Source organism: Notamacropus eugenii, chromosome 7, assembly GCF_028372415.1.
Source record: "Notamacropus eugenii isolate mMacEug1 chromosome 7, mMacEug1.pri_v2, whole genome shotgun sequence".
NCBI classification, from domain to species: domain Eukaryota; kingdom Metazoa; phylum Chordata; class Mammalia; order Diprotodontia; family Macropodidae; genus Notamacropus; species Notamacropus eugenii.
The window spans coordinates 162294216-162318841 of record NC_092878.1 but is presented as its reverse complement, the minus strand read 5'-3'; the positions used below and the strand labels follow the sequence as shown (position 1 = coordinate 162318841).

At 39.7% G+C, this 24626-nt stretch overlaps 1 protein-coding gene across 11 annotated transcripts in view; it reads left to right on the top strand.

Moving 5' to 3' along the window:
- The window catches only part of BLTP1 (bridge-like lipid transfer protein family member 1), a 206545-nt gene that overhangs the window by 58368 nt on the left and 123551 nt on the right, over nt 1-24626 (top strand). For 10 of the 11 annotated variants that reach the window (XM_072625207.1, XM_072625203.1, XM_072625206.1 and 7 more), the window contains 9 exons: nt 9715-9870; nt 10142-10239; nt 12043-12221; nt 12337-12443; nt 14299-14507; nt 16740-16967; nt 18097-18234; nt 22421-22600; nt 24264-24392. In XM_072625207.1, the coding sequence (XP_072481308.1) occupies nt 9715-9870; nt 10142-10239; nt 12043-12221; nt 12337-12443; nt 14299-14507; nt 16740-16967; nt 18097-18234; nt 22421-22600; nt 24264-24392 (1424 nt within the window). The remainder of the gene's footprint in view (nt 1-9714; nt 9871-10141; nt 10240-12042; nt 12222-12336; nt 12444-14298; nt 14508-16739; nt 16968-18096; nt 18235-22420; nt 22601-24263; nt 24393-24626) is intronic. The other variant, XM_072625201.1, reaches the window with a different exon arrangement.

The window sequence follows — 24626 nt, the reverse complement described above, 5'->3', positions numbered from 1 at the left end:
AGAGAACAATTAGTGAGAGTCAGACTTCACAAAGAAAAGTGAGCTCGTTCCAGTGAGGGGCTAAAGGTGACATCATGCTGCTCTTGGCCAGAGAAACTCTCCCTATACTCAGACCATCACCACCACCACCCCCAGCCCTGGCCAATCTAGACAAAGGATCTGTATCCCCAACCCAAGACTGAGCTCGTTGGGTAGAGTAGCAGTACCCAGGAGGAAGAGAATGTTAATCCAATCTTCCATCAGCCCTGTCCTTGAGAGATTGGGCAAGGAAATAGGACACGGGGGAAAAGCTGGGGTCTCTCCAATTTTAAAAATGGGTTATTGAGATGAGGGAGAAATAATAATTTCTCTCACTTATCCTCTCCCCTCTCCCTCTGAAGTAAAGTGATAGATAGCTTCATATCTATCTATATAGTAAAATTATAATCAGTGCAATGTATAACAAAACAGGATGATCTAGAATCAGATATGCTCTAGAAAGTCTGGAGATTACCTGTATTTCTTGTTTCCCAGTTGTATGCAAGAACAGTACTCAACAGTTGTTCCTAAAACTTTGAGTTCCAACTTCTCTCCCTTCCTCCCTCCCCACCCATCGCCATTGGGAAGGCAAACAATTCAATATAGGCCACATATGTGTAGTTTTGCAAATGACTTCCGTAATAGACATGTTGTATAAGACTAACTATATTTCCCTCCATCCTATTCTGCCCCCCATTTCTTCTTTTCTCTCTTTTGACCTTGTCCCTCCCCAAGAGTGTTGACTTCTAATTGCTTCCTTCTCCCATTACCCTCTCTTCCATCATCCTCCCCACCCTGCTTATCCCCTTCTACCCCACTTTCCTGTATTGCAAGATAGGTTTTCATACCAAAATGAGTATGCATTTTATTCCTTCCTTTAGTTGAATGTGATGAGAGTAAACTTTATGTTTTTTCTCTCACCTCCCCCCTTTTTCCCTCCACTGAAAAGTCTTTAACTTGCCTCTTTTATGAGAGATTATTTGCCCCATTCCATTTCTCCCTTTCTCCACCCAATATATTCCTCTCTCACCCCTTAATTTCATTTTTTTAGATATGATCCCATCCTATTCAACTCACCCTGTGCTCTCTGTCTCTCTCTCTCTATATATATATATGTGGGTGTGTGTGTGGGTGTGTGTGTGGGTAATCCCACCAACTACCCAGATACTGAAAAAAGTTTCAAGAGTTACAAATATTGTCTTTCCCTGAAGGAATGTAAATAGTTCAACTTTAGTAAATTCCTTTTGATTTCTCTTTCCTGTTGACCTTTTCATGCTTCTGTTGATTCTTGTGTTTGAAAGTCATGTTTTCTTTTCAACTCTGGTCTTTTCATCAAGAATGCTTGAAAGTCCTCTGTTTCATTGAAAGACCATTTTTCCCCTGAAGTATTATTATACTCAGTTTTGCTGGGTAGGTGATTTTTGGTTTTAGTCCTTGTTCCTTTGATTTCTGGAATATCATATTCCATGCCCTTCTATCCCTTAATGTAGAAGCTGCTAGATCTTGTGTTATCCTGATTGTATTTCCACAGTATTCAAATTGTTTCTTTCTAGCTGCTTGCAATATTTTCTCCTTTACCTGGGAACTCTGGAATTTGGCCACAATGTTCCTGGGAGTTTCTCTTTTTGGATCTCTTTCAGGAGGTGATCGGTGGATTCTTTCAATATTTATTTTGCCCCCTGGTTCTAGAATATCAGGGCAGTTTTCCTTGATAATTTCATGAAAGATGATGTCTAGGCTCTTTTTTTGGTCATGGCTTTCAGGTAGTCCCTTAATTTTTAAATTGTCTCTCCTGGATCCATTTTCCATGTCAGTTGTTTTTCCAATGAGATATTTCACATTATCTTCCATTTTTTCATTCTTTTGGTTTTGTTTTGTGATTTCTTGGTTTCTCATAAAGTCATTAGCCTCCATCTGTTCCATTCTAATTTTTAAAGAACTATTTTCTTCAGTGAGCTTTTGGATCTCCTTTTCCATTTGGTTAATTCTGCTTTTTAAAGCATTCTTCTCCTCATTGGCTTTTTAACCTCTTTTTGCAATTGAGTTAGCCTGTTTTTCAAGGTGTTATTTTCTTTAGCATTTTTTGGATCTCCTTTAGCAAGCTGTTGACTCACTTTTCATGATTTTCTTGCATCTCTCTCATTTCTCTTCCCAATTTTTCCTCCACCTCTCTAACTTGATTTTCAAAATCCTTTTTGAGCTCTTCCATGGCCTGAGCCCATTGAATATTTATTTTGGATGTTTGGGATACAGAAGCCTTGACTTTTATGTCTTTCCCTGATGGTAAGCATTGTTATTCCTCATCTGAAAGGATGGGAGAAGATATCTGTTCACAAAGAAAGTAACCTTCTATATTTTTTCCCTTTTTTTGGGCATTTTCCCAAACAGTTACTTGAGTTTTTGGTCCTTTGTCAAGAGTAGGGTATACTCTGGGGATCTGTAAGATCTCATTTCCTCCAAGGTGACACAATCTAGTGTGTACAGTGGTCTGGAAGCAACCAGAAACTTTTGTGTCTAGAATCTTTGAGTAATAGAGTTTCCTCTCCACAGCCACTTGGCCTCTAGTTCTACCAAGCCGTCACTGAGGGCTGAGATTCAGATAAGCTGCTCAGTTCCCCCAGGAGCATCATGTGGGGTAGGAGCATTAGGGCTGCCACACAGGGCTAAGGTAAGGATCAGCTGCTCACACCCCCCAGGGGCTTTGAGATCCAACAATGGATGCAGGCTGCTGCGGGAGCCACTTCCCAATGCAGCCTCTACCGCTGCTGCCTGAGGCCGGAGCTTACGAGAAGACCCTGCTCCCTTCTCAGTCAGCTGAAAAAAATCCTCTCACTGACATTTGGCAGCTATGAGTTGAGGGATCTGTAAACTGCTGCTACTGCTGCTGGGGATTCCGCCCCCAAGGCCTGCTTCCATCCTCCTCCTGACACTGTGCCATGCGGCCAAGGCTGGGCTGGCCTCGCCTCCACTCTGCATCTGGTGCGACAGACCTTTCCCATCAGCCTTTCAGGTCACCCTGGGCTGGAAATCTCCTCCACTTCATTGTTCTGTGGCTTCTGCTGCACTAGAATTTGTTGAGTGTCTTTCTTCACAGGTATTTTATGGGCTGTAAGGGAAGAGCTAGTGTACATGCATCTTTCTACTCCGCCATCTTGGCTCCATCCCCCTGTCCCAATCAGCATTAGGGTTTTAGTTGTTGAGAAGATAAATGGATGGTCATCTCAAGATAATATAAAATATATGAATTGTATTTGATTTTAGGTTAAGAAGTAAAATATCAAACCTTTATAATCTCAGATTTGAAATTTACAGTTTTTCATTTGAGGGAAAAGGTGTTTGTCGGGAAAATAGTAACTGTTATGACTTGTTAATGCTCTCCATATGGTAGGTTGAATTAGCAAAAAAATATTACAGTTCATCCTTAGATTTTGATTTTAAATCGTCACCCTACTGTAAAAATACAGCAGAGTTCATGCCTGGACACCTCACTGAATGAATGGTGTGTATTCCCAAAAGGGTGCTACTTTTTAGAACTTGAACTTGGGAAATGAGAGTTGGAGTAGAGTGACTGATGATTGAATAATCCATTGTTGTAATTTTTTATTAAGAAGAGTGTTGGTTGATGTAACTGGAAAGAAATTGTCACTTTAGGACAGTTAATTGTCATTAAGCAGACTTCCATTAATCAGCTTGGAAGCAACTGGGAAATAGCAGTACTGCTTAATCTCTTAACAGCTGAGCTAAATTCATCCCACATTGTGCTCTGTTTGATTTCACTGATTTCCCTCAAGTGTTCTGGAGGTTGGGAGAGGAGTATTATTAAGAGCAGGGAGGTGCAGAAACCCTCCCTTGTCCCACTAGGACTGTCCTCAAGGACAGGGGAGGTTGTGTGGACTAGTGCTGCGACCCCTGGTGTGAAAGTGTTGGTTCCTTTTGTGCTGGTAACTAATATCTTTTTACAGTTACTTAACCTTCATAAACTTGAATATGGTTAGTTGTTTTTCATGTTTATTAATCTTCAACCCTTCATCCTCACTGCTGGATTACCAAGTCTTTTAGGTTTTTTTCCTATTAGATTTCTTGTTTCCAAGTACGTAAATCATTTCCAAGAGCTTTGTTCTGGAAACTCCAGATTCATATTTGAAGTTGAGGTTCAGATGGAATTCCGTTATTTCAATGGGAAATCAACTGCTTTACCATCATTGGGTGATTGCTTTTAGGTGCCGGTTTTTATGTGACTTTAAACAGTACAGTGACCATTGTGATGATGGCATTCTGTTGATTCCATCTTTTATCTTGAAGAGTTGTTATACAATTATGTGACTTGTATTTGTGGAATATTATTCCCATCTCTGACTGTTCTTCTGTACTGTAATGGATTGTTAAGTGGCAGCCTATGTGGGGATGCAAAAACAGAAACCACACTTCCCTGGAAGAGCTGCAGTCTAGTATAGGCACAGAAAGATGTCTGTGCAGAAGTATATAAAAAAGAGATAGAAGGTAATTTCGGAGGGATTACACTTGCAGCAGGGGTGAAGGAACATCAGAAAATGCTTCATATGGAAGATGGTACAAGATGAGTCTTGGAGGAAACAAGGCAGGTAAGGAGAGAGAGTACATTATGGGAGTACGAATGGCCAGTGTAAAGACACAGATGGGAAGGTAGAGTGCTATATATGAGGAGCAGTAAGAATGTGGCTGCGAAGGGAAATAGGAGCCAGCTTATGAAACATTTTAAGTGATAAAAATAATGTACAGTTTGTCCTACAAGTAATTAGAATTTATTAAACAGGAGAATGACATGGCAGGTACTTTAGGAATATCACCTTTGTAACTGTCTGAAGAATTGTCGTAATGATCATCATGGTGATGATGACTACCATTTAGATAGGGTACTTTTAGTTTTGCAAAGTCCTGTACAAATAGTATTTCATTTGATCCTTAGAACAACCCTGGGAAGTAAGTGTTATTGTGATCCTGATTTGACAGATGAGGAAACTGATACAAACAGGCTAAGTGACTTGCCAGAGTTGCACAGCTGTTAAGTGTCTTGTACAGGATTTAAACTCAGGTCTTCTCGATTCCATGGCCAGCCCTCTATCCTCTTTGCCACCAAGCTGGCAAAAACAAGGATGGACTTGATGGAAGATTCTTGAGGCAGAGAGACTATTTATGAGGCTTTTGCAATATTGCAGGCAGGATATGATGCGGGTCTTATCTAGATTGGTGGCTGTAGGGGTAGAGGGAAGGAGGTGGATGAAGAGATATTTTGGAGGATGAAAAGAAATACTAAGATTTGGCAGTTGATTTGAATGTCAGGGAAAATGAGAGGTAGAGGATGACACAGATTGTAAACCTGAGAGCTTAGAAGGATGGTGGTTTCCTTGATAGAAATAGGGAAGTTTCTGAGAAGGAGTAGATTTTTTGGGGAAAATAATGACTTCTGTTTTGGATATGTTGAGTTTAATAAGTCTACAGGACAAGGGGAGGGAGACACCAACATGGCAGAGTGAAATGAACATTTTTGCCCGGTTCTCACAACATACCCCTTTAAAGAACGTTAAAAATCATGTCAAACTAAGTTCTGGGCAGCATAACCAACAAAACATTATACAGTTAGGAATTTTTCCAGCCTAGGGCAACTTAGGAGGACAGAAAGAGTTCTACAGTCAGTGGAGTATGTGGGAAGCATGATGAAACAGAAGCGATGCCTGTCGTGGGCCTTGGTGGTGGCAGCAGCAGTGGCAGTACCAGGAGTGAGCAGTACACAGGGATGGTAAAGGGTCTGAACACCGGATCAGGAAGGGATTCAAGAGCAACACCTGTGCTAGTACTAGACCCATGACCAGGTGCCATTTTGAAGCCCTGTTATTGTCTGGGTCACAGTTCCAGAGCAGTGAGCAGCAGTTGGGATTGTGAGAGAGGAAGCACCTTTCCTGACCTAGTGGAGAAAGTTTCAGGACATAACAGATCAGGCCAAACACCTCACCCAGAGGTGAGCAGAGCCCAACTCTTTACATAAAGTCCAAAGTAAAGAAATAGCCTGGAAAAAGTGAGGAAGCAGCAGCATAAAAAGAACCTTACCATAGAAAGCTACTATGGTGACAAGGAAGTTCAAGTCAGACTTAGAAAACAACAATGAAAGCATCCACAAGCAAAGCTTTGAAGAAAAGATGTAAACTGGGCAGAATCCCAACAAGATTTCTTAGAGTAGGGGGGTGGGGCCAGGATGGCAGAGTAGAAGCACGTACTTGCACGTGCTGTCCCCTCAAAACCCCTAAAATGCCTGTAAAAATGACAAAGCAAATTCCAGAGGTCAGAGGAGATAGGATTAAAACCAACAATCACCTACTCAACAAAACCGAGTATAATACTTCGGGGGAAAAAATGGTATTTCAATGAAATAGAGGACTTCCAAGCATTTTTGTTGAGAAGACCAGAGCTAAATAGAAAATTTGACTTTCAAATGCAAGAATCAAGAGAAACATAAAAAGGTAAACAGAAAAGAGAAGCCTTAAGGAACTCATCAAAGTTGAACTGTTTACATTTGTACATGGAAAGATGTTATTTGTAACTCATGAGACCTTTTTCAGTATTAGGGTAGTTAGAGGGAGTGTGTGTGTGTGTGTGTGTGTGTGTGTGTGTGTGTGTGTGTGTGTGTGTGTGTGTGTGTGTGTTTAGATAGACCAACAGACAGATGGATAGATATAGATACAGATATATATATAGGTGTGTGTAGGTATGTATGTATATATTATATATATGTAGGTATGTATATGTGCATAGAGGGCACAGGGTGAGCTGAATATGAAGGAAGAACCTAATAAATAAAATTTACTGTTAAGTGGAATGTACTAGGAGTAAGAGATTGGGAGAGGTAGCATGTAGCAAATCATCTCGCATAAAAGTGGCAAAAAAGCTTTTACAATGGAGGGGAAGAGGGGCCAGATGAAAGGAAATAAGTGAGCCTTACTCTCATGGGATTTGGCTTAAGGAGGGAATAACATACACTCAGTTGGATAGGGAAATCTATTTTACCCTGCAGGAAGGGAGGGGGGAAGGAAGTAGGGCAGGGGAGATAATTGAAGGGACAGCAAATTGGGAAAGGGGACAGTCAGAAGCAAACACTATTGTGGGAGGACAGGTCAAGGGAGGGAATGGAATAATGGAGGGCAGGACAGAGGGAAATGTGGTTAGTCTTTTACAACATAATGATTATGGAAGTGCTTTGCATTTTTACACACGTGTGACCTATATTGAATTGCTTGTTTTTTCAGTGAGGGTAGGTGGGAAGAGAGGGAGAGAATATGAAACTCAAAGCTTAAGTAATGAATGTCAAAAATTGTTTTAGCGTGCAACTGGAAAATAAGATATACAGTCAGTGGGGTATAGAAATCTATTTTGCCCTACGTGAAAATAGACGGGGGGGATGGAAGAGGGAAAAGAATAGAAGGGAGGACAGATTGAAGGAAGGGCTGGGTGGAGTGCATGTTGTCCTGGGGTGGGGTGGGGAGAGATGGGGAGAAAATTTGAATTCAAATTCTTGTGAAGGTGAATGTTGAGAACTGAAAAATAAACAAATTATATATTAAAAAATTTTTTTAAAAAAGCAATTTTAGTTGATTGACAAAGTTAGAAGCCAGATTGCAGATTTATAAGAGTAAGGGAAGAAATAGAGGAAAGTGTGTAAACATCTTTTTATAGTAGTTTGAGAAAGGAGATGGGGCCGTCACTTTAGGGGATTGTTGAATCTAGTAGAGGCTTATTAAGATTCACAGAAAGCTGGATAACTTTGTAGCCAACAAGGAAGGAACCAGTAGATTAGGAGAGAAGGAAGACTGGGGATTTGGGGATGATTGTTTGGACAGTGCTGAAGAGATAGGATCAGAAGTATATATGGAGGGGTTGGTTGGCTTGGATGGAAAGATGGACTATGTCTTTAGAATCTGGAATAAAGAATTTCTAGAACAAAGGATGTCATCCCCGGCTTCTTCAATATAAAAAGGGAAGAAGAGGACATTTACAGCCAGTAGCCTCTTTTCTCAGTATGGTGTGAGGGAGGGAGGAAGGTCTACACTGTGAGGGTTCTGTAAGGGGTTGGTGTGGGAGGGCAAGAGAAGTTTGTCAGTCACTGCAAGGAGTGGATAGAGAATTGGGAAGGAGTAAAAAGGTTGCCTTATTGAAGGGGTCAATGTGAGTGCTTCTTCCAGAGGGTCAGATGGGAGTCCTTCTACGCTTCTTCGTCCTGTGGAGGCTCCTGGCCATACCTGGTAAATCCTCTGTACAGGCTTTGTTTCATGTTCTCAGCATTATATTGTGCCCGCTCATTCATACTTTTATATTTCTGGTTTATTCATAAAATGATGTGGCCACAGTAATTTGTTTCATAAAGCTTTCTAGTAGATGCTCTTGGTATGGGTGGTTTTTTTCCCCCTCTTCTATGTTCAAATAATGACCAGAAATTGTAGATTAGACAGTTGTAGTTTAGGTAGCTTGAGGGAATACCTAGTATTTCTTAACAGCTATTCTTTCAACAATTGTTTGATTTTGAATTATATTAAATGAGTCCAAAGGGACTCCAGATTGACCCAAAGATAGATTCTTAATAACGTAAGAAGTCTCAGGAGTAAAATATTCAGTGTTTAGGCAGAAGTGATGACCTGTTCAGGGAATAAGTAACTAGTTTAGAATTAACATGATGAAAGAATCAAAAAAAAGAATAATGTAACAGTAAGAGAATGATCTCGCTACAACTGATTAGTAATTTATAGGTCATTGTGCTTTAGTTATAAATTAAATTCTAATTGTATCATTTAGAATTAAATTTAAATATGTCTACAATACCTTTTTAGTTACTTTAACGACAGTAATCAAGGGAAACACTTACTCTGATGTTTAAGATTTTTGGTTGTTTCTGTATACAGAGGTAAGGGAAATTGCATTTTTTGTTTTGAAGAAAAGTAAATAACAGAAGTGTTCACAGAAGTCGGCTTACAAAGTACCTTCCTCTCAGCATGTGTTGTTAGCAGTCTGCCTGTAGCACAGGAGGACACTGAAGCTCACGGTCCATGGCGTGCTGTGACAGGCACAGAACGTCTTGAGTCACCATTCCAGTGCGCTTTCTCCTACTGTTCCAAAGTCACTTGGTAATCACATGACCGTTTGCTTTCTTGTGATAGGCTGTTGTGGCTTTTTTGAATGATTGTAGTCTGATTACGGCACAGCCCTTTTTACCCTTCTCAAGCCAGGTTAGGTTACGCTGCGTTTTTAATTGCCTGAGTAACTGTTACGTGGACTCTTTGGTCATGCATGGACTTACCTTATAGATGTTGCAGCTGGATCTTAGAAAAGAACGTTTGGAACGGGAGGTGAGGCTGTGTAACCTCTGTAGTAAAGGCGTCATACTCCAGAGTCAATGGCATTCCCTCTTTCCCTGACCAATAACAAAACCCCCTATTTTATTTTATTTTTTTGATTTTGTTTTAAACCCCCTATTTTAAAAAGAGTAATTGGAAAATGTGCTCTGGATGTGAGGAGGCTTGTTTCAAAGGTATGTGGAAACATGTAGACAGTATGTTGATTATCTAAATATGTCAGACTGAAGACTCGTCATTGTTGGAAAATTCATTTATTTGTGTGAATCTTATTTTTTGGTCTGAATCTCAAATAACGTTTCCGTTTTAAAAATCGTTCCAGATTTAATTCAGGACTGGTCGAGTGATAGTGCCCCTGATATTTTTTCATTTGTTCCATATACGTGGAATTTTAAAGTGATGTTTCATCAATTTGAAATGATTTGGGCAGCGAATCAGCATAATTGGATTGACTGTTCAACCAAGCAACAAGAAAATGGTGAGAATTTTTAAAAGTAGAATTTAAGTACTTTTTCCATTAAAAACAATATTGCAAGGAAAATTTGTCTTGATCTTTCTTTCATGGGTACTAGAATTAATTTTTTTTTTCATTTTCTAGTATGACTGATAAAACTGTCTAAAAATGTTTTAGTTTTTGTTGGATTAGAGTATTTTTTAAATTTAATTTTATTTGGGCATTTGTATTGGGAAAACTTTTTAATTGACCCATATTAAACTAAATTTTTAAAAGAAATTCTCTTCTTTTGTAGTTTATCTGGCAGCCTGTGGCGAAACATTAAATCTTGATTTTTCTTTGCCTTTTACTGACTTTGTTCCTACTACATGCAATACAAGATTCACCTTAAGGGTATGTATTATTAATTACATAATTTACAGCAAAATTTTTACTAGGTTATCTAATTGAAACAAATGTTAGCCTGATTTTCAAATATTTGCCTTCCTGTTGTCCAGCCTCACCTGGCATAGGGCTTCAGGGATGTGTGCCAGTGCATCTTGGAGTCAGAAAAACTGAGTTTGAGCTGCAGCTCTGACACTTCGGAGTTTCAGCTTTCTTCCCTATAACATGGGAAATTAAACTTTCTACACTGACTTGGTAAACTTTGAAGTGCTTTAGGAAAGTGAGTTGCTATTATTTTAATTTAATCAAGGTAGCAGTTTGCAGCTTTGTACTGGCCTTGTATTTATCATTTGTGGTAGTTCAGCATTATCTTCTGCCTCTTAGTAAACTGCTTAGTACATGTGAGGTCTTCTGAACTCCAAATTCCTTGTTGGCAAAGTGGTCATGTTAGATCATGGGTGGGAATTACAGGGGGGATCAAGGAAGATTTCGTGTCAAATGGGAAGTTAAAGCAGAGTTTTAAGGAAACAGGTGCTTCTGGGAGATTGAGGTGGAAGTGCCTTCTTGGTGCGTGGGGCAGCCAGTTCAAAGGCTCCAAGTTGGGCTGTGGAGGATCCTGTATAGAGGTCAGAAAGAGTGTAGTGTGTAGGAAGGGGCTTAGTGTGGGCTAAGGTTGGGACTAGGATGTGGACTTTCAGGACTTTAAGAGCTTCTGTTTGATCCTCGAGGCAGTAGAGAGCCAGAGGAGTTTACTGACAGAGGCAGTGCCCTTGTCAGATTTGTCCTTTTGGAAAAATCACTTTGGTGGCTTGGAGATGGTGCAGTGTTGAGTCCAGGAGACGATTAGAAGGTTCTCATGTTAGTTCAGGAAAAAGGTGGAAAGAGACCAAGGGTATCAATTATATGAGTAGAGAGAGGAAGACAGAGGTAAGAGAGATTGTGGAGGGAGAAATGACAAGATTTAGCAAAGGATTGGATGTGATTGGATAAGGAACAGTGAGGAGTCAGGAACGCTTCCAATTTTGCAAACCAGCGTGACTAGAAGAATGGCAGTGCTTTCAGCAGAAATGAGGAAGCCGTATTTCTAAAGGCTGAGAAAGGCACGAGAGGAGGAAACTGGGAAGCAGCACATATGCTGAAGCATCTTTTTTAGGAGTTTGGCTGTGGAAGTTGGTGGATATTTCAGACCGTAGGAAGTTCAGGTGACGGGTGGTGGGTTTGGGGACAAGGAAATGAGTTCCATGTCAGACATTGTGAGTTTTGAGTTGCCTCTGGGGTATGCACTGACATTAGGCAGCTGCGGGAGTGTAACTAGACGTCAGGATAGAGACTAGGGCTGGACATTATAGATGTTAGATTTACTGACCTGAAGCTATGTGTTATTTAGATCCATAAGTACTGATGAGATCACCAAATGAGACAGTGTGAAGAGGGAGTAGACTAGGGCCCAGGCCAGAGCCTTTGGGGTCTACCTATAGTTAAAAGGCATGATATGGATGATGAATCAACAAAATTAGCCAAAAAAGGAGTCAGACATGTAGGAGAGAGCCAAGACAAAATTACGTCACTAAAACTTAGGAGGCTTTGAAATGGACAGAAAAGGAGAAGAGGATTCTCTTCAAGTAAATCTGTTTAATGTTAGCCTATTTTATGAGCTTTAAAATTGAGGTGTGTAAAGATCTTGGAGAATTATTTTTATGGTTTTTCTTATATGTAGGGAAGTTTTTGAATTATGACATTTTTGTATTAATTTCATATTTCATTATGGCAGATTGACTTTTTCTGGTGACTAATTTTAAAATGTTAATTTAGGGAGAAGATGTCGATCTTCATTTGTTTCTACCAGATTGCCACCCTAGTAAATACTCATTATTCTTATTGGTGAAAAATTGTCACCCGAACAAAATGACTTCCGATTCTTGTATCCCTCCTGAGTGTCAGAGTGCCCAGAAAACAGTGAAACCCAAATGGCGAAACATCACCCAAGAAAAGTGAGTCTGTGAGAACGTTTTAGTCGTGCCTCCGTCCCCTGCGGAGGCGAGGCCGGTGGGCTGAGAAGCACATGCACCTGAATGAAGCAGAAATCCATTTCTCTCACTTGAACAGGGCTGGCTGGGTTGAATGCTGGACTGTCCCGAGCGTGGTGCTCACCATTGACTACACCTGGCATCCCATTTACCCCCAGAAGGCAGACGAGCAGTTGAAGCAGTCGTGTAAGTGTTTTTGTGCTGTGTCTTAAGCCTTTGGGTGCTGTTGGTTCTTTCCTCAGAAGTCAGAGAATAATACAAGACAGTATCGGGCCCTCATCAGGCACTTATTGAACTCTTACTCCATCCCTGCACTTGATGCTGGGCGTACAAAAACAAAAGGGAAAGAGATAGTACATGCCCTTTATCTGGAGACAACTTGCATATCAAGTGACTTCAAGGTAGATTTGGAGGCATATTGGGGCATCAAGAAAAGCTTCATGAATTACACAGCTTGGGAGCAGGGCTTTGAAGGAAACAAGGCTTTCTGGGGTACAAGTGAGACAGCAGTGCGATCCACAGGGGACACAGCCAGTGCAGAGCTTTGGAATGAGAACCAGCAAGAAGGTCGGTGGCCACATGCTAGTGTGCAGGAAAGGAGGAGTGTGATAGTTCATGAGGTTGGGAAGGTACGTTGAGGCCAGGAAATGAAGGACTGTAAAAGCTACTCAGAAGAGCTTCTGTTTGATCCTGTAGGCAGTAGGAAGCCATAGAGGGTTTTGTTAAATAGAGTAGGAGAGTGACTCTGTCAGATCTGGACTTGGGCAGCTTTGTGCAGGATGGAATTGGAGTGGGACCAGGGTTGAGGTGGGGAAGCATCTGTATTGTGATATTATTGGCAAGAGTTGATTAGGGCCTGTCTGCGAATAGAAAGAAAGAGGGGGCTGGTTTGGATAGAAGTAGAATTGCAGAGTCAGGGACAGGAAGGAGTTGAGATAACTCCAGGATTGCAAACATGGATAACTGGAAGGATTGTGGTACCCTCTACAGAAAAAGCAGTAGGGGGAGTGTGGGTGGGTTTGGGGGAGAAGTAGAATGAACTCTGTTTTGGACATAATTGAGTTTTGAGCTGTCTGTAGGCTGGAAATGTCCCCTAAGTATGTGGAGATGTGGAACTGGAGTCTACGTTTGGGAATTATCTGGGTCGAGCTGCTAAGATCATCAGCGAGAGAATGGGAGAGAGAAGAGGACAGAGCCTTGTCTGTACAGCTCTAATTCAGGCCCTAATGTGAACATGAGCCAAGAAAAAATGTGCTCTTGTGGCTTAAAACAAGTCTGAAATCTTGGCAAAGGATTTTGATGCAAATATAAAGTGTATTTACATTTTTTATATATATGGTATATGTGAGTGTATATATTTATCCCATTGGGAGAACTTGTTCACAGTCTTGTAGAGGTTTGTAACTTTCTTAGAGAGGCTAGGTCTAAGAATTTTAATGGAATATGGATTGGAGAGTATTAGTTATTCCTGTTCCATACAGACTTACCTTTATTTAGCTCATGTCACAGGCAGGGTGCCCTTACTTACGTGTACACTCTGAACCTCTCATCCCATCAGATTCTTGTGGGTTCCCTTTACATGTAAAATATCTGCTATAGTGACATAAAACAGTCCTTTCAGTTCCGAAATTTATTCCCACAATTTTACCTTGAAATAGTTTGGTTAGGGTAAATTTAAGTTATTAATTTGTTTGTTGTGACCAAGTCAGAAATCCTTGACTTTGACATGCATGGTAACGTTAATAACGTGTTTGAATAGCCCATGGAAAGGGATTCCTTAACATTAATTACCCATGATTTGTAGACAGGTAATTTTCCCTCACTTTTTAAACTTGAGTAATATCTTTGAGTACCTTCTGAATAGTCGATTCAGATATTGCAGTACGCTCCTTCAGTTACTCTTTTTACTGTTTGCTGTCTCCAGAAATGTCTCTGGATTTCGTTGCTACCTTAGTTACAAAAGGACTTATTTTCAGTGATTGTTTTGATGAAGTCAGCTGTATTTTTCATTGTCCACATTATTTTTTTATTTTTTCTGAAGTGTCAGAAATGGAAGAAACCATGTTATCTGTCCTAAGACCGTCTCAGAAAGCATCAGAGAGAATCGTTTCTTCTCCCACAACCTCTTCCCGTCCTCCTGTTGACCCATCAGAGCTGCCACCCGATAAACTTCACGTAGAAATGGAGCTGTCTCCAGATTCTCAGATCACCCTCTATGGACCTCTGTTGAATGCCTTTCTGTCTGTGAAGGTATGATTGAAGGAAGATGTACTTTCACAGTACTGGGGGAAATATTTAAAATGGGATCAGAAGTTGAAAGCAGTTGCTCTCCATTTCATGACCACTTACAAATTGTTAGCTTAGGGTTTTTTTTCAATAATTTATAGAATGTTTCGACAAGACTTGTAAGTAGATTTAATGAAAATGTTTTATTGCAAAGGTTGTTGCCTTTTAGTTTTCAGTCTTTGAGACACCAAGCCAGCAGATCCTTATTAATCTTACTCAGAGTGGTGGGGAGATGTTTTAATAGGGACCAAGTGAACCTGTTGCCAAACCATGAATCCCTTTGCTCTAAAAAGTCATTTTAGCACAAGTTTTTTTGATTGCAGAGAACCAAGGATGCTTCCTAAGAGCCGGACTTTTAATTGGACATGTTTAGTGTTCAGACTGGTCAGGGAGTAAGAACTTTTCATTCTCGCTTCTCAGGGACTTCAGTTAGTGCTGGTTTCTTGTTTGACCTTTTGTTGATGGTCTCTTTTCCCTCTGTGGGCACAGCATTGTGTCGAGAGCCGTGAATAGGGCACAGTAGAGAGGTAAAAACGCATGAATATTATCCTGTTACTAGGCAGTTAGTTGTCATTAATGGGGGAATAATGCACATCTCTTTGGGATAGATTTCATCCATGTAGGAAATTATCTCCAGCTATGCAGACGGACTGCTTTTGGGCTCCTTAGAGTCTTAGGGTGCAGCTTGGAGCACTGGGTGCTTAGCCACTTTGCCCCACATGTGTCAGCGACAGAGCTTGAGAACAGGTCTCCTGGGCTTGGAGGCCAGCTTTCAGTCTATCACACATTGCTTGCCTCTCCAGTATCTTGAGGAACTCAGCAGTTCAGAGACCTCAGGTGAACCAAAGCTTATAGGCTGTCTGCCATAAAAATGGTAAGTAGTAAATGAAAACATTTTTAGTCTCGATAAGGCAATGATGCTTAGGACTAGTTTGGAGATTTATTTTGATGCGTGACCAGCACACAGATTAGAATTAGCATAAATAACAAGATAATTTTCATCTTCCTGTTGCATTTGGTAGGTGGTATGTTTGTGTGTGTGAATTCTTATTCCTTAGAGCAGGAGTGGGGAACCTGTGGCCTTTAGGCCAGATGTGGCCTAAGAGCTTATCTTTCCTCATAGAATTCTATATTCTGTGAATTTGCTATGAAAGAAATTACTCTAGGACGTAGAAGATTGGGTCCTTCAGTGCTTGAGCTTTCTTGATGATGTGTAGAAAAAGCTCGCCTGATTCTTTCTGTTTCCTAACCACTGGTTTCAAAGGAAATTTCTACTGTAATTCCACATTTTACTGGCAAACTTGTTTATTTAAGGAGCTCTAATTTTGAAAGGACATTTTGTTTGGAAATTTAAGGAGAAAGTAGTGAATAAATTACTTACAGTACTTGTTGATTTTGAACAGTTATTTTTAAAGATATTTAATTGACACATAAAAAGACTAAAAATGTCCTTTTTGGTGTTGGCCATTCCCAGTTTCCATAGGAGTTTGGCACAAGTTATTTTTGTGTTAGATAATTTAGTAGAAATTGGTTGAGTAGGAAAAATGAATATTATGGACTTGTGATCCTGTACAGCTATAACAGAGAATGTCTCAAAAAAGTATTTTGGAATACTTTGTATTTAATTTTGCAGTTTGAAATTTAAAGAGTACTTTTGGTCAAATAATTTCAAAACATATTTTTTTCACACTAATTATTTATTATGAGGTCCTGTAAAATATATTAAAATTAGAAATTATATGGAATTTTGCCAATTATTTTTTAAAAATAAGTGCTCCTTTGGGTAGGAGAAAGCAGCAGTAGAACCGAAAAAAAATATTACCTAAAAGGTATGATTAAGAGAGTATCATTATGTATACACACACACACACACACACACACACACACACACACACGTTTATCACTTTCTCATCTTTTGAAAACCATGAGAATGAGCTTACATATACATTTAAGTTATCTGCTGCAAATACAAGGAAATAGGTTGGTTTTCTTTAATTATTTTTTATAGCATACCATTTCTTTATAGTCACTAGACTGAAAGGAGTAAAGAAAAGATCTTTTGGTATCTATTGTTTATTGGTTACAAATTTAAAAATGGACTCAGAACAAAAAACAGCTGTATTGTGATCGTGTCAGTTCTGTCCTTGGAACTGTTATGACAACCAGAGTTCTATTTGTCTTCTTCTATTTCCACAGGAGAATTACTTTGGAGAAGATGACATGTATATGGACTTTGAAGAAGTTATTTCCAGCCCTGTCTTATCACTCTCCACCTCGTCCAGCTCTGGCTGGACTGCTGTTGGAATGGAACATGACAAAAAAGACAATGAGACATCAGCCAAGCCAGTCCATCCCCTGACCTTGCGTCCTTGGGACATCACAGTGCTTGTGAACTTGTACAAGGTTCACGGGCGCCTTCCTGTTGTAAGTCACATGACATGGCACTATTTCCAAGGTATTCTCTGAATCAAGGCTTCTTCAACTTTTTCCACTCATTACCTCGTCCCCCCCAGATTCTTTATGTATCTCATAAAAAGTTTCCTTTTTGTAAACTGAGGGAATGATTTTTCTCTGTAGTGGGTGTGTTTGATTTTGGCGTATATTCATTACTTTACTGTATGCTAAGGATTGTGTGGGGCACAAAAGTAAGATAAATGAGACATGATCCCCATCCTTTAGGAACTTCATAGTCTGAATGGGGAAAATTATACAAATAAAGAGCTACTGCATAAGATATAGATTGATAAAAATCATCAAAGAATTAGAAATAAAATGCTGTGTAGGAGTTAAGAGGAAGGAAGCATTACTTCTGAAATATTAATAGTTTTTTGAATTTAGTAGGAGTTTTTTATGTATATTCCAGTATATCTACTTTATTTTGTCCTGGGAGGTTGTAGAACATTTCATCTCTGTATTTAGTGTATTTTAGATACTAAAATTTTCTTGCTCTTTGTTCATCTATAAAATGAAGGGGTTAGATTAGATGACCTGTAGCTCCAAATCCAATAATCCTAGATTTAATTTTAAACCCCGTACCAAGTTAAGTCATGAACAGTTTATTCATTCTCTTTAGGGATGTCTTGTAGGGCCTCTAGAGGCTGACTGGGGAATGGGATTTTGTCAGAATTTCTGTTCCATGACAGTTCACTTGACATAGGGGTATCTTAGGATTTGTAAGATTAGCTAAGGATTGGTTCAGGTTGTTCCAGGGTCTAGGGCTGGTCAGTGAGGCCTCAAGCACTCAGAGGCCAGGTGTGACTCACTCCATGGTGACTCAATGCAAGGAAACAAGGTGAGACTGTATATGGAAATATAATTCTGTGAGGTTAGCATTGCTCAATAAATTTAATTCCTTCTTGATTTGCAAAATAGTTATTGCAGAACTCAGGAAAACACAAATAAATTCCATTTTTATAGTATTTACAAAATAGTACTGTTTTTTTCTTTATTTGGCCACAGAAATAGCAATACTGTGTTTTTCAGGCACACGAATTTGTTTGCATTCCTGATCATGTGGCTGTGTTCTGACTATGGCATTTTATTTACCTTTCAGCATGGAAGTGCTGATGGTCCTGAATGTCCAACTGCTTTCTTGGAAAGATTATGTTTTGAAATGAAAAAAGGATTTAGAGAAACCATGCTGCAACTTGTTTTGTCCCCACTAAATGTATTTGTGAATGACAACTATCAGGTAATATGAAATGGGGGTAGGGACAGCCAAAAAAATCTATTGACTTACCAGTTAATATTCCTAGAATCTTTGTGATATGATAGGCTCAGTGTGTGGCTGTACTAATAATATGATCTCTCAATTGAATGCACTTAATCTATTGAATTTTAACTATTGAGAAGAGATGCATTTCTGCAAGAGAGGATGTGTTTGTAAATAATGATCTTTTTTAGTAATTTGCATACATATGATGTGTTAAAATTTAAGATGTGCTTTCCTTGCAATAGCTTTTTGAGGCAAATAGCATTTTGCCAATTTGTAAATGAGAAGACCGAGATGCCGAGAGAGAGTAACTTGGCTGTGGTCACAAAGGGGCTTAGAACTCAAGCGTCCCGTACAGGTCTCCAGTTCTGTTTCCACCAGACCATGTTACTTCTTTTTTCAGGGGTCATTTTCATTGTTGTTCCTGAATCCACTAAAATGATATTATTCTTTTTTTCTTTTCCTTCACTTTAAAGAGTTAGATGAATAACATTTTTCTGTCATTGAAAGTTATATCAGTTAACAGTATGAAATAATGCTTTACAAATTCTAATCCTAGAAGAAAGGCAGAACATTAATATATTAACCACTTTGGAATGATGACTGGAATTGGTCATCTTCAGATAGGCAGTTGCGCTAATTTTTGGATGAGTATATAGTTTGCTTAGAAGATACTTGTGTCGTTTTCTTCAAAGATTTATTTACTGCCTTTTGAGCCAGTTTTTGAATAACAACCAGCCTCATTAGATAGTCAGTATTGTCCATTCATTCATTTGCTGGTTAGATTCTATTTGAAGAACTGCCTTTACCCTAGGCTGCCTTTTTTTTGTTCAAAACACTATGTTGGGACACTCAGATGCCAACATTAGTTGGTGTGTTTTCTGGAAATCAAATTCATTTTAAGATCAGATGAAGTAAAACATAAGAAAAATTTTAATTCTAGAAAAATTATAGCTATGTCCATATACATAATATACATACACATAGGTTTTGGGTCATGTCTTAGAGATTGTCTGTAGCACTACTCCTTGGTTTATTTCTATGCTGTGAAAAATCAAGAGTTAACTATATGTTGGAAAAAGCAATTCTTCAAGAGAGATTAAGATAATCTTTGCTACATGACGCATAGATCATAACTAAATAACTCGATGAACCATTGTAGTTGCTTTACATGAGTAGACAGTGGGGAAACCACTATTATTGACAATAAAAGAAGCTTGGGGAAAGATGTGGGAAAGAGAAAATTCCTCTTGAAATACTGGAGTAGGTGAGAGAAAGATGCACCCAACTCATTGTAGCTATTAGGGGAGGCGTTTCCTCCTTTTTCCATCACTGGACCTGTGCTTGTCTGCTCTCATGGCCTCCACTTGTTTCACTCTTGACTCAGCCCTTGGCAGTCTGGCTCCTGATTTCACCACGACTCACACTATTCCCTGTAAAGTTACAAAGATTCTCTTAATTGCCAAATTTGGCAGTCTTTTCTCAGTCTCTTCTTTCTTTACCAGTCTTTTGATTACCTTTTTCTTCTCTAGATTCTGTCTTCCCTGCACTCTCATGACAGTGCCCTACCCTGGTTCTTCTCTGCACACCTAGCTGCTCCTCATTCTACTGGGCTGAAGAGCACATATCATGCCTCCGTGATATAAGTCCTTTGGGTACCCCCAAATGTCTGTCCTGGGCTTACTCCTCTCTCAGCTCTTTTTCCTGTGGTGACCTCATCTTCTTCAGTGGGTTTAATCATCCTACCTGTGCTGATAACAGCCAGCTCTAAACACCCAGCAATGATCTCTCCCCAGGCCTTTATTTTGGCATAACCAGTGGTCTCTTAGACATGCCAGATCGAATGTTCTAGAGACATCTCAAAAGAACTCATTCTCTTTCCACCCAGATTCACCCCTCTTTCAGAAGTCCTTATTTTATAAAAGGTACCGCCATTCTTCTAGTCCCTTGACTCTCCATTTTCTACTTCTGGGCCTGTGCACTGGCTACCACCATGCCTGGAGCACACTTCTTATCACTTTCACTTCAGAGAATGCTTGACTTTATTCAGGCTTGAAATCTTGTTGAAGTCTTTCCTGAGCCCCTCAGTTACTAACACTTTCCCTTTCAGACTGCCTTGTATTTAGCTATATTGCCTGTACTTGTGTTTTTTTCTCTTCATACTTTATATGTCCTTGTTTATTTGTTCATCCAAATGTACATTTCTGGTAGGTAGGGATTATTTCATCTGTTGTGTTTCTATCTCAAGCACCAACCTAGTTCTTGGCACATAGGCATACCCATCTTAATAAATGTATCACTGATTAGAAAACACTTTAATAGATCTAGAGGACAAAAACTCCTCAACCAAATCTCATCAGGCCTATCTATGGATATTTGCTTCCACTTTGGCTTATTCACTTAGTTGTAGTTAGTGCAGCTTCAGTAAAGAGGACCATAGAATCATTTATTTATTTAGATCTGGAAGAGACTATAGGGGCCACCTTAATCTAACGGGTTATTACTGTGCTCTAAAAAGGGTCAGAATGAAGAATTCAGGCCTTACATGAACTAATAGAGTTTGAGGTAAGCAGAGCCAAGAAAGTAATACCCACTACACAAGAACCACTGAGGAGGATTCTCTACCACCTCTAGAGGGCTAAACTACTGCATCTCTAAGGCAACACAGACAACTTGTGGACACCTCTAATATTTAAGGTTTTCCTGACTTCAGTGAGTCAGTATTTATTAAGCACCTAAGATACCCCTGGCCCTGTGCTTGGTGTTGGGAATGTGGTCCCTACCTGAATTTACAATCTACTGGGGAAAGACACCCCACAGAAGGAAGTTGAAAAGCAGAGGTGAAGGAGTTGAGTTGGCTTCTTTGGAATCAGAGAAAACAAGTGTAATCAGTTTTCCTCATCCTAGCCATTTAAGTACTTTCATGTTAGCTCTGGAATCTTCTCTTCTCCACACTGCATATCCCATTCCTTTCAGCCAGTGTTCATGTGGTTTTAAGGTGTTTCACTTATGTTTGAATTTCCTTAAATACATTCTATTGCAAGGGTCTTGTGCCTCATAAAGTGTTCATTCATTTTCCTTTATTTTGTCATATTCAGAGATATCTGGACTCATTTAGATGATTTAGAAAGTCTCTTCCCTTCTGTTCAGTTTAACTGCTTTTACTTAAGGTTCTTAACTCATTTTTTTTCCTCTTGTGATCTTTGATAATTTCTGCATTTTTTCCTTATGTTCCCCTATTGCTCTCTCCCTGACTCCTTCCCTTTTACATGAGATCCCCTGATGGCTCAACCTCAGAGCTCTGTTAGCCGCTTCACTTTTAACTGGCCATGGTCTCCACCCTCATGTGACTTCTAGAGGTACAGAAGTGGCCTTAGCTGATGCAAGTCCTTCCTTGTGGCCTGGTGAACCACCACTGCCTCAGTTCCTTCTGTTCTGTAGATCTCTGGCTGAGCATGCTTTCAGTGCAAGGAAACCATGCCTTCCGAGGCAGAGCAAGCTTCTCTCCTGTACCTCCACCTCCAAATTGTGTGGATGTTGGAGGGGTGCAGGGGAGTTGAGCTCTCTTAACTTGTTGCCACAGAACAGTGGATGAGGGCTGGCCTGGGGGTGCTGCTGGCAGAAACTTAGCAACAACGGAGAGCTTTTTGAGTGGATCTCAGAGCACAAGTCCATGAGTCCATTTTTGTAGCATTGCCTAGGGGTGGAAAGAGCTGTTGAATAAATAGGTCAGGGATTAGGGATTAGATTTCTCTCCTTTTAATTTAACAAATTGTTACCTCAGAAACTGTTGGTGTTTTAACCAGTGAAAACAATTGCAATTAATTTACTTCTTGGGCATAATTGTTTTTTGAGGGGCGAGGGGTTTGAGAGGTCATGAAAATTAGAGAAAATATCTAGTCCTCATTGGTCATATGATGTGTAAGCCTGGATGTGTATTTGGAAGTGGAAGGGATATAAAAACAAAAGATTACATTTTCATTGGTGTTTTTGTTGGTTCCTGTTGGTTGGTTGATGGGTGCTCATGGGTTCTCTTCTAATCACTTCTTTCAAGGTCAGGGTCATTCCAGAAAGTACAGTTTCATTGCATATCTCTTTTGATAGTTTTCAATTATAATGATATACAGTCTTTTAGTGCTCATTGTAATCTCACTGTTGTTATCAGCAGCGACCTCCTGTGGATGAAGTGCTTAGAGAGGGCCACATCAGCTTGTCCGGTCTGCAGCTCCGAGCACATGCCATGTTTTCAGCAGAAGGTCTCCCTCTGGGAAGTGATTCCTTAGAATATGCATGGCTAATCGACATCCAGGCTGGGTGTCTAACAGCTAAGGTTACAGCACCGCAGGTATGTATTCAGTGTGGTCTTCATATTAACTAGTCCAGTCTTTTCTTTTGTTGAAGGCACTACTTAAAATGGCTGGAATAATGGGAAAGAGCCTGCTGTTGTCCAGTTGTTAAAAATATTGATTCCCTGGTATTGATTTTCTGTAGCTGTTGATAAGTGGCTGGATTACCCCCTAAGTCCCTTTTATAGAAGCTAGAACCAGTTTAGAACTTGATTAACAGATGGCCAAACAGAGAAAGACTTCCCTTTTTGAGATACAACTGGCCCATAAGGGATGTGATATATTGTTCTATTTGATGCCATCAGGAATCTGAAACTTCCTTTGTTACGAAATTCTTGACATCAGCCTGACATGTAAAGCTGAGGTGATAGAGATTATATCTGAATACATACTAAAGAATCGGAAACATCACTTCACACGATAATTCTGGTGCTTTTCCCATAATGGACACACAGCATGGATCTCTCTGACAGCTGGACATCCTGGCTGGATGTGCCTGTGGGGTGCAAAGCCAGAGATCAGGGTCTGTCAGCTCTAAAAGGTTAGGGAGCAAGTTGAGGGGAAGGGGCAGTTTTAAGTCATACAAAAGCTATGATCCACAGCACTCCATGGACCACCTATACAACTCTTCTTTAAAAAATTCTTTAAAAAATGTAGGCTAGGCTAGGCAGCTAGCTTCCTGTCTTAGAGGAAAGTATCCCAGAACAGGCTGCAGAACACAACACCTGTTTGAGGACAGTCCGGTCCTTGTTTATTTTTCTTCTGTGAGCATTTTAAAGGAGTGAAATACTTGTGAGGTAGTAGTGATTTTTGTCATTCTATCATATAATTGTAGCATTAAAGATAAAGGGTGGAGAGATGACAGAGGATCATGGCTCCAGAGTGGGAAGGGATGTTAGCAACCATTTGGTCCAGTGGCCCCATCTTATAGGTGAGGAAACTGAGGCCCACAGAGGTTAAGGGGCTCAGGTATACTGTGGAAAAGCCAAGAAATGCATGTGGAACCTGAGACTCACAGTCTAGCATTCTTTGCAGTCCACAGTCACTCGATGATCTGTGAGTACCTTTTTAGCTCTGATACATTTTGTGGTCCTGGTCCTTCAGGACCAGTGCACTTCCAGGTAGGTCACATTGCCTTCAAGTATGTATGGGTAGCAAGCCAACATTATTCACAACTGCTCATAGATCACTGAGCAAAATAAAGGAATTCATATTAGTTTAATTAGGCTTCTGTTAAATTATAAAACCATTTTCTCTTCATTATTGTCTTACTTAAATATGGTAGTTAGGTATTGTGTGAAGATAGGAAACCATAGCTTGGCCTGTTAGGAGATACAGACTGCTGTGTGCTTTGGAGCTCAAAGAATTCAGTTACCAAAAAGGAAAGTTTTGGCGTGAAAAGAAATTATTGCTTTAGAAATTGCTGAAGTGAATTGGTTTAAAATTAAGATACTTTTCATTTTTTTTACATCACTTTGTCACTCATAAATGAAAAGCTGAAGAAGCAACACAAATGATGCCAAAAGGTGAAAATAATTGTTGACTGATGGCAAGTAGCTCATCTGGTGGCGAGGAAATAGCGCTTTCTCTTGTTATTTCAAGCTATGCTCACCTTTTTAGTTATCTAACTGTGCTGTCAATCTGTCACTGTTTGCCCTATAGCTGGCTTGTCTATTGGAATGGGGACAGACGTTTGTTTTTCATGTGGTGTGTCGAGAGTTTGAGCTGGAAAGACCAAAATCTGTAATATTATGTCAGCATGGAATCGATCGTCGCTTCTGTGAATCAAAGGTATTTCATTAATTATACTGGTCATGCTGTGAATACGTAGGCTTCTTAAATGGGGCTAACTTTAAGCTGAATGTCCTTTTCAAAGAAGGTAGACTCTAAATTCTGACCTTTTTCTCTGTTATTTTTTAATCTGGAAAAATTTCTGTTGGCCTAATATTATTGTTTCTAAATGCTGAGAATATAAAATATAAAATGAAATATTCAAAAGTCTTAGAGCAAATTTATAAAGCATGA